Source organism: Scedosporium apiospermum (assembly GCF_000732125.1).
Source record: "Scedosporium apiospermum strain IHEM 14462 chromosome Unknown SEQ_SAPIO_0121, whole genome shotgun sequence".
Taxonomy (NCBI): domain Eukaryota; kingdom Fungi; phylum Ascomycota; class Sordariomycetes; order Microascales; family Microascaceae; genus Scedosporium; species Scedosporium apiospermum.
The window spans coordinates 193,936-209,350 of NW_015971822.1; the positions used below are offsets into that span (position 1 = coordinate 193,936).

The window sequence follows — 15,415 nt, forward strand, 5'->3', positions numbered from 1 at the left end:
GAACCACACCATCTCGACCAAGGATACCCATTGACAACACCGTCAAGATGACGTACACCTCGGGAATTATGCCTCTGAAGCAGGTCAGGAAGCCTCCCTTCACCATCGAGGCCCCCGGCTACGAACCCGTCCCAGGCGAGACCCTCCCCCGTCGCCATCCCAAGGCCAAGGATGGCCTCATCACCAACCCCGCCGAAGGCGTCCATACCGTCTTCGACATTATCAAGCGCAGCGCTTCCCTCTGGCCTGAGGGCAACGCCGTCGGTAGCCGCGACCTCATCCAGATGCACACCGAGACCAAGAGGGTCCAAAAGATCGTTGACGGCGAGGTTACCGAAGTCGACAAGAAATGGAACCTATTTGAGCTCAGTCCCTACACTTTCCTGACCTATAAGGAATATATGCAGTACATTCTCGACCTTGGTGCTGGTCTGAGGAAGGTTGGCCTTAACCCCGGCGATAGGCTGCATTTCTATGCTGCCACCAGGTATGTTCACATCTCCTCCAGTGCTGTATTGATCTACGTTTCTCGCATTCCCCTGCTTCAAAAGCGTATTTTGTGACTTCTTGCTTTGCGTCGAATGTGATGCTGCTCACCAATTATCTTGTTCTGAGCGCAAGTCACGACTGCCCGCTTAAATCCGAGAGGCTAACCCTGTCGCGCTCCGCAGCTACAACTGGCTCGCCATGTCCCACGCTTCCTCTTCTCAGTCTATCGCCATTGTCACCGCCTACGACTCTTTGGGTTCCGCCGGCGTCGAACACACTCTCGTCCAGTCCAAGGTCAGCGCTATTTACGTCGATCCTCAGCTCCTCAAGACCATGTCTTCTGCTCTCAAGGCCGCCCCTCATATTACGACCGTCGTCTACAATGACAAGTCCATCTTCGCCAAGCCAGACCACTCCGAAGTCGACGACTTCAAGAAGGAAAACCCCAACCTCACCGTCTATAGTATTTCCGAGCTTCGCGAGCTTGGCCAGAAGAACCCCGTCGACACCGTTCTCCCTCAACCCGAAGACCTGTACTGCCTCATGTACACATCGGGCTCTACTGGCCCGCCCAAGGGTGTCCCCATGACTCACGCTGGAATTGTTGCTGCTAGTAAGTATTTGTTTTCTCTGTTTTTTTTTTCCATTTTTTTTTTCAAGTCCCCGTGACCCTTTGACGGATGCTCCTCGGATGGTCCGGTGTTGGTAGCGCGCATCTCTCCCCTTTTGTTGTTGCGTCATTCTGCAGGGACGGAGGCCCCGATTCGCCATCCAATCAGCTAAAGCTAACCTTGCGATTCACCCTTCCAACAGTCGCTGGTCTTTACACTTGTGTCGAGGAAACCGTCAGCAACAATGAAGTCATCCTCGCGTACCTCCCGCTAGCCCACATTTTCGAACTCTGTCTTGAGAACCTCGTGCTCGTTATTGGCGGCACTCTTGGCTATGGCAGCCCCCGGACTCTCTCGGACGTGTCGGTGAAGAACTGCGCTGGTGACATGCGCGAGCTGCGACCTACCGTCATGGTTGGCGTGCCCCAGGTCTGGGAGACCGTCCGAAAGGGCGTCACGTCCAAGGTTCAGGGTTCTGGCCCCATTGTCCGAGCTCTCTTCTGGGGGGCCTTCGGTTACAAGTCTTTCATGACCGCCCACGGTCTCCCCGCTGCCAGCATTCTCGACGGTATCGTCTTCAAGAAGGTCCGAGATATGACAGGCGGCCGTCTGCGGTTCATTATGAATGGTGCCAGCGGCATCGCCGATGGCACGAAGCACTTCCTGTCCATGGTCCTCGCCCCCATGCTTACCGGATATGGCTTGACTGAGACCGGCGCCAACGGAGCGCTCGGCTCGCCTCTGGAGTACACGTCCCACGCCATCGGTCCCATCCCCGCCTCCGTCGACGTCAAGCTTGTCTCTATTCCCGAGCTTGGCTACAGCACCGACTCGAACCCTCCCCAGGGTGAGATTCTTGTCAAGGGCCCCGCTGTGTTCCAGGAATACTATGAAAACCCCGAGGAGACGGCCAAGGCCAAGACGGCTGACGGCTGGTTCAAGACGGGTGACGTTGGCGAGTTCGATGCCGACGGTCACCTCAAGGTGATCGATCGCGTCAAGAACCTCGTCAAGATGCAGGGCGGTGAGTACATCGCCCTCGAGAAGCTCGAGTCCATCTACCGAGGCAGCAACCTCGTCCACAACATCATGATTGAGGGTAACAGCGAGTACCCCCGTCCCATTGCCATCATCTTCCCCAACGAGAAGCTGTTTGCCGAGAAGGCCGAGGAGCTTGGTGTCGATGAGCATAGCATGTATCACGACCACAGCATGGTGAACTGGGTCTTCAAGGACATGCTTGCTCATGCCAGGAAGGCGAACCTTTCTCCCATCGAGATGATTGCCGGCCTCGTCATTACCGATGAGGAGTGGACCCCCATCAACGTAAGTGTTTTGTTTTCCCTCCCTTTCTCTCGAAAACCAAATTTTGGTATTCCATTGTCCAGATTCTTAAAACTAACTTGTCTTCTCGATAACAGGGCCTCGTCACTGCCACGCAAAAGGTAAACCGAAAGGTCGTCCGGACACAGTACAAGAAGGAGATCGAAGAGTGCTTCGCCAAGCAAAACTTTTAGATGCGGCGTAACATCTCTGTCGATTCTTCTTCGACCCGCCGCCGCCGGTCACGATCCTTGTTGTCACCTCTTAATGGTTGTTTCACCTCGTCTTTTGTTTCCCGCAACAAAAACACCAACAACAAATACTGCCTCTGAATCCCCCAAACCACCTTTCCATCTGTTTTGATATCCACGACGTTTTATGGGGGGGAGTCGGAGCAAAGTGAAAAAAAGAGTGAGAAAAGGAAGAAGAGTTTAGTCTCTTCTTATTCTTTGCCTTTTGTTATTTTTATTCCTATCTTCTTTTTTTTTCCCTGTTTTCTTTTTTCTTGTTCGTGCTTCAATGATTTCTGTTCTCCGGTGGAAGAGGAGGAACTGTTTGGTAGGATAAGGAAATGGAATGAAATGGATTGGTTGACTGACGATTGAACTGGGGGGATGGATGGATGGGTGTTGGGTTTGTACTACGTATGTGTATCGTCTCACTCTGCTTTTATAACCTTTGTGCCATTTTGTCTCTCCTGCTTCTTGACTTGGGGACGTGAATGAAACGAGGTAGGTGCCTTGATCCATCCCGACGGATTCTGAGACTATGATGGAGGACGCTGTCCCAATGAGACCTACAGAGGTAAACAGGAGCCCTATTCTTCCCATCCCTCGTCCTAGATGTTGGTATTGCACCTCTTGTCCAAGATCAATGGCGAGAAACAAGTCAAACCAAATAAAACCTCACATTCACGTCGATGCAACAAGCTCTCTCTTGGGGAAAATTTCAATGCATTGCTCTTTTTTTACCTTACACCCAGTGGTATATGAACGTCATCTATGAAAAGAGAAAGAAAAAAAAAAGAACCAGGAAAAAAAGAGAAAACCCGCATGTTAAAATTACAACTCGTCGTGGCTCGGGGGCTCATCATCATCACCAGCGCCGCTAGGGCCGTCGGCGTAAATCTTGGAAGTGATGGGGTAGGCGACGCCCGAAAGCTTCTCCTTTTGCTCATCAAAGTCCTCGGCCTCGGCGGTGGCGCCGTTCTCCTCAAGCCAGTCGAGAGCCTCCTTGACAGCGTCGAGGATGGCCTCCTTGTCCTCGTCGTCGATCTTGCCACCGAGACCATCCTCGTCGCCGACCTGGTTCTTGAGGCTGAAGGCGTAGTTCTCGAGGCCATTTCGGGACTCGATGCGCTCACGCTGGGCCTTGTCTTCCTCGGCGAACTTCTCGGCCTCCTCAACCATGCGGTCAATCTCCTCCTGAGTGAGACGACCCTTGTCGTTGGTGATGGTGATAGACTCTGTAATATAATCGTTAGTCATTGCACTTTTCCCGTTACGGAGGGGGCCCGTGGAGCGTTCTTTAACTTACCAGTCTTGCCAGTGCCCTTGTCATGGGCAGACACCTTGAGAATACCGTTGGCATCAAGGTCGAAAGAGACCTCAATCTGAGGAACACCACGAGGCGCCGGGGGGATGCCAGTAAGCTCGAACTTGCCGAGGAGGTTGTTGTCCTTGGTCATGGAACGCTCACCCTCGTAAACCTGGATAAGGACGACGGGCTGGTTATCGGCGGCGGTGGAGAAGATCTGGCTCTTGCGAGTGGGGATGGGAGTGTTGCGGGGGATGAGCTTGGTCATAACTCCACCGGTGGTCTCAATACCAAGGGTCAACGGGTTGACGTCCATGAGGACAATGTCCTCGGTACCCTTCTCACCAGAGAGGACACCAGCCTGGACGGCGGCACCAAAGGCGACGGCCTCATCGGGGTTGATACCCTTGGAAGCCTTCTTGCCACCAAAGTACTCCTCAATGAGGGCCTGAACCTTTGGAATACGGGTGGAACCACCGACAAGGACAATATCGTCAATCTCGTCCTTCTTGACCTTGGCATCCTTAAGAACCTGCTCAACGGGCTTGAGAGTCTTCTTGAAGAGATCCATGTTGAGCTCCTCAAACTTGGCGCGGGTCATGGTCTCGGAGAAGTCAATGCCGTCGAAGAAGGCCTCGATCTCAATGCGGGCGGACATCTGGGAAGAGAGCGATCGCTTCAACTTCTCAGCCTCACGCTTGAGCTTACCCATGGTCTTGGCGTTCTTGGTAACATCGACGTTGTGCTTCTTGTTGAAGGCCTTGGCGAAGTGGTTGATGATACGCTGATCGAAGTCTTCACCACCCAAGTGACTGCAGAGAAGCTATTAGTTAGCGGCCCGGCTCGATTCAAAGCGAGTAAGAATTTGGAAGAGAGGCAACTCACGTATCACCAGCGGTGGAAAGAACCTCGAAGACACCCTCGTCAATGGAGAGGAGAGACACATCGAAAGTACCACCACCAAGATCGTAGACAATGATGTGGCGCTCGCCGGAGTCGGTCTTGTCAAGACCGTAGGCGATAGCGGCGGCGGTGGGTTCGTTGACGATACGGAGAACGTTGAGGCCAGCAATAACACCGGCATCCTTGGTAGCCTGGCGCTGGTTGTCGTTGAAATAAGCGGGGACGGTGACGACGGCGTGGGTAACCTTCTTTCCAAGGTAGCCCTCGGCGACGTCCTTCATCTTGCCCAAAATCATAGCCGAGATCTCCTCGGGAGTGAAGTCCTTATCGGCTCCGCCCACTTCCACTCGAACGATGGGCTTGCCATCCTTGTTCACGACCTTGAAGGGGAAGTGCTTGATATCAGACTGAACCTCCTTCTCGTTAAATTTGCGGCCAATAAGACGCCTAACAGCAAGCCAATGGTTAGCATTTTTGGTTTATTCCTTGAGAACAAGTGCTGTTGTGGTGTGGGTTCCGGGTATGGAGCTTACTTGACGTCGAAGATGGTGTTGGTGGGGTTAGAGGCGGCTTGGTTCTTCGCGGCATCACCGACGAGACGCTCAGATTCGGTAAAGGCCACGTAAGAGGGGGTAATTCGGTTTCCTTGGTCGTTTACGAGAATCTCGACCTTGCCCTTCTGCATCACACCGACGCAGGAGTATGTAGTACCCAAGTCCTAGAGGTGGTTCGACTGCGGTTAGCTCCACGGGTCTTTTCTCGTCGTTGGGAGAGTCGAGTGGAGACTGAGGCCCGTTGGGAAAACTTACAATACCAATAACAGTTCCCATCTCCTCAACACCCTGCGCGTTCGCCGTCTGAACGAAGGCGAGGGGGGAGAATAGAAGGATGAAGAAGGCCAAGAGGCCCAGGGCCAGGCCCGATCGATGTCTGGCCATGGTGATGGTGTGTCGAAAAGAAAAGAGTTCCACGCTCGAAAAAATACAATGAGGAAAAGGAAAAATAAGAAGGGGGAGAAGAAAAAGAGAAGACGAATTAGCTCTGCGCGCAGGACAAAATGATCTTTGTCTTACGAGTCAGATGGGAGGAAAGGGAATCGAGTTGCTCCTGGAGATCGATCACCAAGGAAGTGAGGATGTGGGAGTGGGAGAGAATGCAAGACTCGGTTTGGCCAGGAGGAGATTTTAGCTTTATCAAGGGGAGAAGTGGACAGAAAAGTTGAGGTGTCCAATTGCTGGTGCAAAAAAGGCCAGATCTCAGCTTGGGGGAAGCAACCGCCACATTCGTTTGTCCAATGCCCACTAAGAACACCCGAAGTCCACTACGGGTACTGAAGCAGGGGGGATCGAACAAAGGAGAAGGAACAGGGCACCCGCACTTGGCCTGGCCCGGTCTTGGCATGGGACCTGCCACGGTTGCGCCTTGCTAGTTGGGGTGATGACTAAGAGATCAAAAAGTATCGAAGTACTCATCGAGTGATTTACGCTGTAGAGTACATTTGTTTAAGCCGCTGGGTGTACTCAAATCGGCGCGTAGCCACCCCAAAATTATTGTCTTAACACTGTCATAGTCAGCCTTTTTGAGTACATGAAGGAGAATGGACTGCTTAAACATGCGGTGGTACTAAATCTTGATACAATATCGTCCCAATCCTAACTGTGCCATTTACTTAATTCCCACTGTTAGCCAATGTACTCTTCTCTCAGTTCCCTTGATATTCTTGTACCTCGTTCTTCAAACACAGCTTCCAGCCACAGCGAAGACGGTCTGCCTCCTGCTTCCTAGTCCCGCCGAAAATGCAGGGGCTACTGAGCAATCCTAGCAGGGGGGAAGCTTGCGGCAGCGGAGAAACTCCCGTCAAGCGAAGGAGAGCGACATCATCAAGAATGGACTGTATCACCAACAGCAGCCAAGACGACATTGACCTCGAATAGGTATCTTGACAAGTGTTAACAAATCCGAAAGCAACGAAGTACAAAGCAATTATATCTGTCTAAACGTTTCTCTTTGTGCCTCCTCAAATCAATCCTACTTTGGGAGAGGAATGACGGGAACGAATCGACACACATACTTTCAGAGTCACGAAGCTAATGGGGAGCCAGCTCCAACTGAACAGGTATTTTCTTCCAGGGTCTAGAAAGACAGTATAACACTTTGATGTCAGACTGGGTGGGGCAAACAAACAACGGAGGATCACTTGAATTGATGACACCCAAAGAATTCTGATTCGACGGCTTGAGAATTTGCCATCGATGTCTGCCACCATGAAGAAACGAGCCTCGCACAGGACCCTACGACAAAACATAATAGAAAAAGGACACCGTGAGAGAACCCTACAGCCTCGTTTGGAGAGACCTGCAAACGCCCTCCTGGGCAGCCTAGATGGTAATTGATCTGGCAGCTCCCCTTCGCCACTGCGTGAGTCACAGTGGACCTGCAGAGCGTGTCTAAATTACGAAGTAAACTAGATTATTATAAGGATGCCACTGTGGCCTCTTCTGCAGGCAATTTACTCGCCGGAATGACCTGGCCACTCTGTTTGGGAACTGTGTGGCAAGGTATGTGAGTGAACACTGGTTCTCTGCGTGTCAGGCGAAGGCGGGAATGGGACAAGTTGCAGTTGAACCAACCACCGCCACCCTCTTTCCAGAAGGTTCCCCACAAAGGTTTAACCCCGATGTTACTGATCGATCAATCAATTGATCCGTTTCTGTCTGACGGGACCCTCAAAATCCACCACTCTCGACATGGTGTTTGTGGGCCTTGTGATGAGTCGAGGACATAATCTCTGATCAATCCATTGATAACCTAGACTAGTTTCGACGCGTTCGCTGAATCAGCACAATGTGACAACGTCGTAACACCAAGTGAGTTTAATAAGATTTACGCTTCAAGATGTTGTAAAATCGTCCGAGTTCTATTGAACACGATTCCCCTTCAACGTCCCAATTGATCGCCCAGCCTATGTATATGTGGCCTCTATGTTCTATCCGATCCTCAATGCCACCGTTCGCATCATATCTCCACGACAATAGGCGCATTCCTCAACTCATTCCCCAACTCATTCCCCCTACCCGCAACAACCGAAGCATTCACCAACGCACACCCCGCTTGGTAAAAATCCCGTTTGTCGCGGTATAATTTTGGCGGGCCGTGCGTGATGAGGATATCCGGCTTTAGTGAGCCGATCCGATCTGACCAGTGCGATTCGTTGGTCGGTGGGTATTGGAAGCACGAGATGCCGTATTGCGGTGTCCACGGGCTGCCGTAGATGGTGAGCTTTCGCGTGGTGCCTGAACTTTCCACCGCCGCATCCGGATTGGATTCCTTCCGGGAAGGGAATTCCAGTGTTACATGGGAATCTTGTAGGTAGATAACATCGCCCCAGACCAGATCCTCTTTAGTCCTGGTGTCGCCGTAGCGGCGCTCTGGGTATTTCTTCAGGAAATCCTCATCTAGAAGGACGTCGTGGTTCCCCGCCGCGAAGATCTTGCATCGATGCGGCTGTGAAGAGAGCCATCTAAGACCCGCCTGAACCTCTTCGAAAGATCCGTTATCAGTGAGGTCTCCGGCGTGGATGAGTATGTCTCCTGCCGGCAATTCGGGTTGGTGGTTGTGCGTGTCAGAGATGCAGACCACCTTGATCACATCGCGAGAGCTGGCCGTGGGATCCGATAGCTTTATCGGATACTTTTGTAGGATTGCTTGGGCGATCCGTCGTTTACGATGACCACGAAGTTTGATGGTCGTCAGCGGATGCCGGGCATTTTGGGCATTTTCGGTCATTCCCCTAGACAGAGCCTGGTATTGACTGCCCGAAACGCTATGAATCTCCCTCGGGAGACGCCCAAAGGTGAAAAGAAAGTAACGTAGTCATTACTAGGGAATTGAGTATGGCCCATGGACGGTGGATGGATGAAAATGTGTGGGCGCTTCTGACTTATTTTTAGCAGGGCCAATCAATTCCGAGCATAGCCGCGCTCTTACCGCCCTGTCCTATAAATACGCGCTCTTCATGTCATGAGTCCAATGAGGACGCTCGCTTTGGATCCTGCAGCAGCCAAGATATTGCTTGCAGACCTCGAACACTCCAGAATCCAGAATCCAGGACCCAGGAGTATGCAGAGAATGCGACAGCGTTGTCCTATAAATAGTCACACTTCATATCATAAGTTCAGCTTCAATCCAATGAAGAAGCTCGCTTATGATCCAGTGGCGGCTAGCATATTGCTTCCACCCAGAATCCAGGATCCAGGACTGATAGTTTACCTCGGTATTCAGAGAACGCAAAACTATTAGTTCAAGACCTCGAAGGATCTAGGGTCTAGAACACAGAGTCTAGAGTCCAGAATCCAGAATCCGGGATCCAGGGCCAGTATGCAGAGAATACAATGGTATTATTCTATAAATACTCACATCGGCCTAATGAGGAAGCTCGCATTGGATCCTGCAGCAGCCAAGATATTGCATCCACACCTTGAAAACTCCAGAATCCAGAATCCAGGACTGATAGTTTACCTCGGTATTCCGAGAATACAAAACTATTGGCCCAAGACCTCGAAGGCTCTAGAATCTAGAACACAGAGTCTACAATCCACAATCCACAATCCGGGATCCAGGGCTGGCATGCAGAGAATGCGACAGTATCGTTCTATAAATACTCGCCCTGCATATCATGAGTTCACCATCAGTCCAATGAGGAAGCTTGCTTTCGACCCTCTGGCGGCTAGCGGTCATTGGATCCACACGTTGAAAACTCCAGAATCCAGGACCCAGGTCCAGGACCCATGATCCGGGACTGAGATTCAGGGAGCGTGAAACTATTGGTTCGAGACCACAAAGAACCCCAGAATCCAGGACCTAGAGAATCTGGAAACCAGAAATTAGAATATAAAGTCCAGAGTCCAGGATCCGGGCTGATGTTCAGAGAACACGAAAAGTATTGAAAGTATTGTTCGAGACTTTTGAGAAACCCAGCATACAGAATCCAGAATCCAGAATCTAGGATTGATATTCCCAGAATGCGAAAGACCATCGCCTCGGTTCACAATCTTGGTTTCTGTCAGCCCAGAAACTGGTCTCTGGGTTAATTGGGGGCCAACATGAACTATAGAAATGAGCGAAAAACCGCTCTTGAAAGCTCATCCCTCATGTTCTCAACACCATGCCCTTTGAAAATCCAACCGTGGGATTCATTTCCCTGATCTAGACTCTAAGTAGACGGGAACTTTAGCCTCAACTCCTTCGTCGCCTCCGAGCACTGCAACGAGCCTTTATACCGCCCTAACTTCCTCCCTTCTCTCTTCTTCCATTCAGTCCCAGCCGGCGGCACCCCAAGACTATCGCGTCTTGGTACAGAAAGCCACCAGAGACATCAATCTCGCAACCATAATGGCGGCCACTCAACACGGCTCCGAGCTCGTCACCAACCGCAGACAGCGGATCAACGTCCGCTTCGACCGAGACTCCGCGAACACACTCTACCTTCGATCCCGAGAGACGGCCCGTAGCATCGATATTTTCGGGCCCGACTTCACGAACCAGGCAGGAGTCCTGACGGGCGATGTCGCAGCTGATGACCAGAGGGACATCCCTGCTCAGAGAACGGACTGGTTCAATACCGAAACTCAGGCAAGGATACCTGGACCGATACACAGGGAGCCGGCCAGCGAGTCATTGAGGCAAAACGCAAAGGTCTCTGTAGGGCGCGGTGTCGTCGTTTATACGGCGCAATGGAACTATACGTTCGCTAGGAATACCGGCCGCGTTACGCTTAGAGGTGTCTATGTTCGACGCTATGAGCTGGACGGCGCTGTCACGCACATCCACGAGTACATCTGTGCTCAGGGAGACCGCCTGGTGAATGGCGCCACGGCCATTGGGCGAGTAGGGCGCTATAATCGCGAAATGGCGGATGGCGTTTTGCGAAATCGTGTGAACCCGGAATATATACGTCGGCACGGTGTGACAGTATTTGTATAGTGTTGCGGTGGCTTGGAGCCGATAAAGTGAAGGGTTGGGCAGTTTTTTCTCTGGCAGTTCTTGTGTGATCTATTGTTTGACGGCGAGGGTATTCGGAGTGTCTACTCAGGGAGAGGGCCGTTGTTGCCGTTGTTGTCATTACTATTTCTTGGCTCATTTTATCTGATTGATGCAACAGTCAGTAAATACCCGGGTTCGCAGGTTCGGACTCGGCGATGAACTACCTACATCCACGCGTTAAAAGGTGATAAAGAAGAGTCCCTCGTGATGTTTAGCTCTCTCCGCAGAAGGAGTCGGTTATGTAAAGAATATGTGATGCATCCGCAGCAATATGTTCGTGAGAAAATCCAGATCAAGACATATTCATCATCTTTCCCGTGTAGCAAGATGCCCTCGGGAGTCGGCTCATGTTCGGAGGGTCTCTTTACAATGTCCCTAGAAGGCGAGGGTGGGAGAGTCTTCTGGCTGGGGAACACACGCAAGGTCTTGCTCCATTATCACTTCCTCTGTTCCGGGAGTGTCGTGCCCAAATAACCTCCAGACTCATCGATCCTCAGAGTGTGGAGCGTGTCTACACTTATTGTACGACCAGAAGCGGTATTGGCGCTGGAACTGAGCAACCCCTTTGAGGCTCATCGCCCAGTTTGACTCGGGTCTTTGACAGCTATCGGGAGAGACGAAGAGAATTTCATTGTTAGGGGCAGGCCAGAGCACGAGGAGTGAACATCAATGGACGAAATTAGAAATTCATCGTGTATTTGAGATTTGATCTCCGGGTCATTGTCTTCTCTTCTCGTTTGATGTGACATGATAGCACAGCATCGGGGAATATAAAAGGGCCGCCCGGGACAACATGTTCATCATCGCGACTTGAACCACGAGTATATATCCCAAGTCCTCACCGTTTCGAGTAACGTCTTTTTACGCCTTGGATGGCTGTAACTGAAGAACACAAATTGAGTCAAAACCGTCTATCTCTATATCATCAAATACCAAAATGGACCAACCCATTCCCGGTTCACGCGCATTACAACACTCCACCAACCCCCGCTAGCCCATGCGGCATGCCGTCTTTGCTTCTCCCCATCGCCCCTATCCCCTATTCCACAAGACCCGCCGCAACAGTCTCGCCACTACTCCGAATAACAACCCTCTGCCCGGCCTCCAACGGAATCTTCGACTGCAACTTCACCGTAATCCTCGCCACCTCACCCGGCTGCACAACCTTGGGTTTCTTCTTGAGCACCTCTCCTGTAGCCTTATCGAGTATGGCCTCCATAGCGAGGATCTGACCCGCCGAGTGCAGCCTTCCGCGGTGCAGATCGATGGGCATGGGCATGACGTGCTCGAACGCCATGGCCTTCATCTTGAGCGTGTCGCTGACTCCGATGGGCGACGTCGCCGCGCACATGATGTCGCCGACACGGAGGTGGTTTGGGTCGATGCCCGTGAGGAAGATGTTGACGCTCTCTCCTGCCACAGCCCAGTCACGGATGTCGGCGTCCACCATGATGGTCTTGACGCACGCTTCTTCGCCGCTGGGCTGCACGATAAGGACGTCACCAATTTGCGTCGTTCCCGTGTCTATCCGTCCAGAGACTGTGACGTGGCCTAGCGGGGATTTCCATATCTCCGAGATAGCCATGCGGAAGGGTTTACGGAGAGAGGGCCTGATGGCTTCAGCGCTATCTAGTGATTCGATGAGTGTGGGCCCTGTGTACCATGACGACGCAGTCGCTTCTGATCTGCGTGTTAGGTTGTCTCCGTTGAACCCCGAAAGGGGGATGAAGGTAATGTTCTTCGCCAAGAATCCCTTCGCTGAGAGGAATCCCATGATCTGGTCGGATATCTCGTCGAACCGAGCTTTGGACCAGTCCACCATGTCCATCTTATTGACCGCAACGATGATTTTATGAACTCCTAAAGCCCTTAGTAGCAAGACGTGCTCTCGTGTTTGCCCTTTGAGTCCCTTCTCAAAAGCACCGGTACTTGCATCCACGACAAGGATAGCAAAGTCAGCCTGGCTGGCGCCTGCTATCATGTTGGGAATGAAGTCCTTGTGTCCTGGTGCGTCGAGGATCGTGTACTTTCCCTTGTCGGTTTCAAAATTGTTGGTTGCGATGTCGATGGTAACTCCTCGGTCGCGCTCCTCTTCTCTCTGATCCATCACCCAGGCAAGTGCGAATGACTGCTTTCCAATCTTCTCTGCTTGCCTCCTGTATCTGTCGACGACGGCCTTGTCGACAAATTTGAGCTCCAAGAGAAGGCGCCCCATCAACGTACTCTTCCCCGCATCAACATGGCCTGCAACGAGCAAAATTAGTACTCAGGTCGAGAAAAAAAAGGCCCAATTATTGACCGTAGGATGAACATACCAACGACGACGAAACTCGCCGACTTCTTGTCCTTCTTTGCATTCTCATACTCCTGTATAACATTAAGCTGCTTGCTCTTAGGTCGGGGCTCGTGCTTCGTGGTGAGCTTCCCCATCTGCTCAGCAACAGCCTCGACATTGCTGTTCGAAGGGGTAGCCGTAGAGTTGCCTTTAGGTCCTTTCTTCGGCGTTGGTGCGGCGATCTTTTTGCCCGCTGGTAAGAAATTTGGTCAGGATTAGTCTGTCACTTTTTACCCGAAAAGCGCGAACCTTTGGCCTGTGCAGCCAGCACGATATCGTCGGGACTCGGCTCGAGGAAAGGCTTGGCAGAGTACGACGGGGATGCGGTATAAGGGAAAGGATAGGCCTCAGCCTGGTGAGCCGTTGCGTTCGAAGAGGTTCCAAAGAGCGTCGAGGCAAAGGCAGAGGGCTGGGCGGCCCTATGCAGGGTGTAGACCTGGTTTTCGGCAGCAAGATTTTCTTCGGGGGCACAGTCCCCATCCTTGCTGGGTGATGGCCGGAGAGCGCCAGGATTACCCTGACCTAGTAGGCCGCTGGCAGGCGGCGTAGCCTCTAGATCCACCTTTGACCCATCCCGACGGCGTTTGGATAGAAGGCGTATGTCTAGTTTGATGTTCTCCTTGTTTGTGGTTGATGATGCTGGGGTACTGGAAGTTGGCGCAGTGGACTTCCCCGGCCCGGTGTGTCCAGGTTGAGAATTTTCAGCTGCTCTTTTATTCTTTCGGGCAGCGGCAAGCGCTTGGAGCTTGGATGGCTTTCCCGAACCGCCCAAGAGACCGCCGTACCTTGGCGGCTCGATGAATGTAGTTTGGGGTCCGCATAAGCCATTTGTCCACTTGACTCCGTAGAAGTGCCATTCTGCCGGGACGTGCATCCGTGGTGCGAGGTCGTAGGTCCTCACAGGGTCGTTTTTGGGCTCCATTCCGTCGCGCTCACCACCGCTTACCCGACGCTCTTTGTCCCTCCGCGAAGCTTCGGTGCGGTTATGATGACTCAGGTACAAATAATTCGAAATGTACTTACATTCAGCCGGGGTTGCTTTGGCTTTGGGTTTAGGCTTCTCGGGGGGGTTTATGTACGTCCTGTCTAAGTAGGCGACAGTCTTGTCGATATCAAAGTAGTAATGCCAGAGTGCATCTTTGATCTGTTTCGGGGTAACCTTTTCGGAGCTCTCGCCAAGTCGCGCCAGGACTTCTACCGTCGCATCGCCCAGCTTGTGGATTTCCTGCTCATAGTTTTCGGAAAGTACAGCCACTGACTTGTCAACGTCGTAGTAGTTGTCCCATAGCGCTTGCTCGATCTCCGAAGGCGGGATCAGGTCGGCGATTTCTCCAAGGGCCGTTATGACCTTTGCCTTTCCCTCGCGCATGGCCACCTGGTCTACCTCATCATCGAAAGGGACTTCGTCATCGGGTTCCGCATCCGAGAGTTCCTCTCGGTAGTCGAGTCCTGCCATAACACGATGGCGAGACATTTTTGGTGGATGAAATGAAGTTTGTTTGGTGGAGACTGATCAGCGAAGCAGATGAGACAGAGGTCTTTTGTCTTGTGCGCTCGAAATTCTGGTCTCCCGAAATAGACGTTAGTTGGGCACAAGCCGTGGCAAAAGCTCCTGGTTCACCCATGTGGATGGCACTGCGTACCTCGTGGGTTTCGGGACTACTTTAGTCCTAGCTTTCAAAGTACTGAACCGGAAGGCGCCAGAAAAGCTTCACGGGCCAAAACCTGGGCGATGATGTGCGCTACTAAATAAGCCGATCTGAATGAGTAAGAGGTGTTGATGTGATCTGGTGTGGCTCAAGCTGTGTGATCCGTTGTGATGATGGCTGATGCTGTGCTAGAGGTTCAATGTTTGATGGCGGGGTAACGAGCTGGAATTGATCCAAGTACCTCGACGCGTGAAGGTGGGGGAGGGGCAATTCTTGGTGTGGGCTGAAGATGAAGTCATTAATCGTCGCGATGGAGGCGGTAGTGTAGAATTTCCCCTTTGCAGGTACGGGCTTTATTTACGGCATATTATGGGATATATAGCTAGTTTGAATTACGTCGCAATATCTCAAGTGCATCTGATCGCAAACGGAAAAAAAATATCTCTAGAAATCGACAAGTTGTTGCGCTATTCTTGAAGTCGTGCTAACTTCTCATGCCTCTCCCGCCAAGTACCAGTTTCTATATC

At 51.9% G+C, this 15,415-nt stretch overlaps 3 protein-coding genes and 2 pseudogenes across 3 annotated transcripts; 2 read left to right on the top strand and 3 right to left on the bottom strand.

The window, feature by feature from the left end:
• Positions 1 to 47: 47 nt before the first annotated feature.
• SAPIO_CDS8138 (AMP-binding enzyme) lies at positions 48 to 2,617 on the top strand (the record flags this gene model as incomplete). Its single annotated transcript, XM_016789838.1, has 4 exons — positions 48 to 487; positions 672 to 1,102; positions 1,303 to 2,426; positions 2,522 to 2,617. The coding sequence occupies 4 exons, from the start codon at positions 48 to 50 to the stop codon at positions 2,615 to 2,617; spliced, it is 2,091 nt and encodes a 696-aa protein (XP_016640101.1).
• An 867-nt stretch (positions 2,618 to 3,484) lies between these two features.
• On the bottom strand, positions 3,485 to 5,800 carry SAPIO_CDS8139 (78 kDa glucose-regulated protein-like protein; the record flags this gene model as incomplete). The annotated part of the gene is made up of 5 exons (XM_016789839.1): positions 3,485 to 3,888; positions 3,960 to 4,771; positions 4,845 to 5,309; positions 5,396 to 5,580; positions 5,672 to 5,800. 5 exons carry the CDS (start codon positions 5,798 to 5,800, stop codon positions 3,485 to 3,487), a joined length of 1,995 nt encoding a protein of 664 aa, XP_016640102.1.
• A 2,077-nt stretch (positions 5,801 to 7,877) lies between these two features.
• Positions 7,878 to 8,648, bottom strand: SAPIO_CDS8140 (annotated as a pseudogene; the record flags this gene model as incomplete).
• A 1,605-nt stretch (positions 8,649 to 10,253) lies between these two features.
• Positions 10,254 to 10,844, top strand: SAPIO_CDS8141 (annotated as a pseudogene; the record flags this gene model as incomplete).
• Positions 10,845 to 11,943: 1,099 nt separating this feature from the next.
• SAPIO_CDS8142 (uncharacterized protein) lies at positions 11,944 to 14,713 on the bottom strand (the record flags this gene model as incomplete). The annotated part of the gene is made up of 3 exons (XM_016789840.1): positions 11,944 to 13,148; positions 13,220 to 13,432; positions 13,489 to 14,713. The coding sequence occupies 3 exons, from the start codon at positions 14,711 to 14,713 to the stop codon at positions 11,944 to 11,946; spliced, it is 2,643 nt and encodes an 880-aa protein (XP_016640103.1).
• Between the last annotated feature and the right edge of the window lie 702 nt (positions 14,714 to 15,415).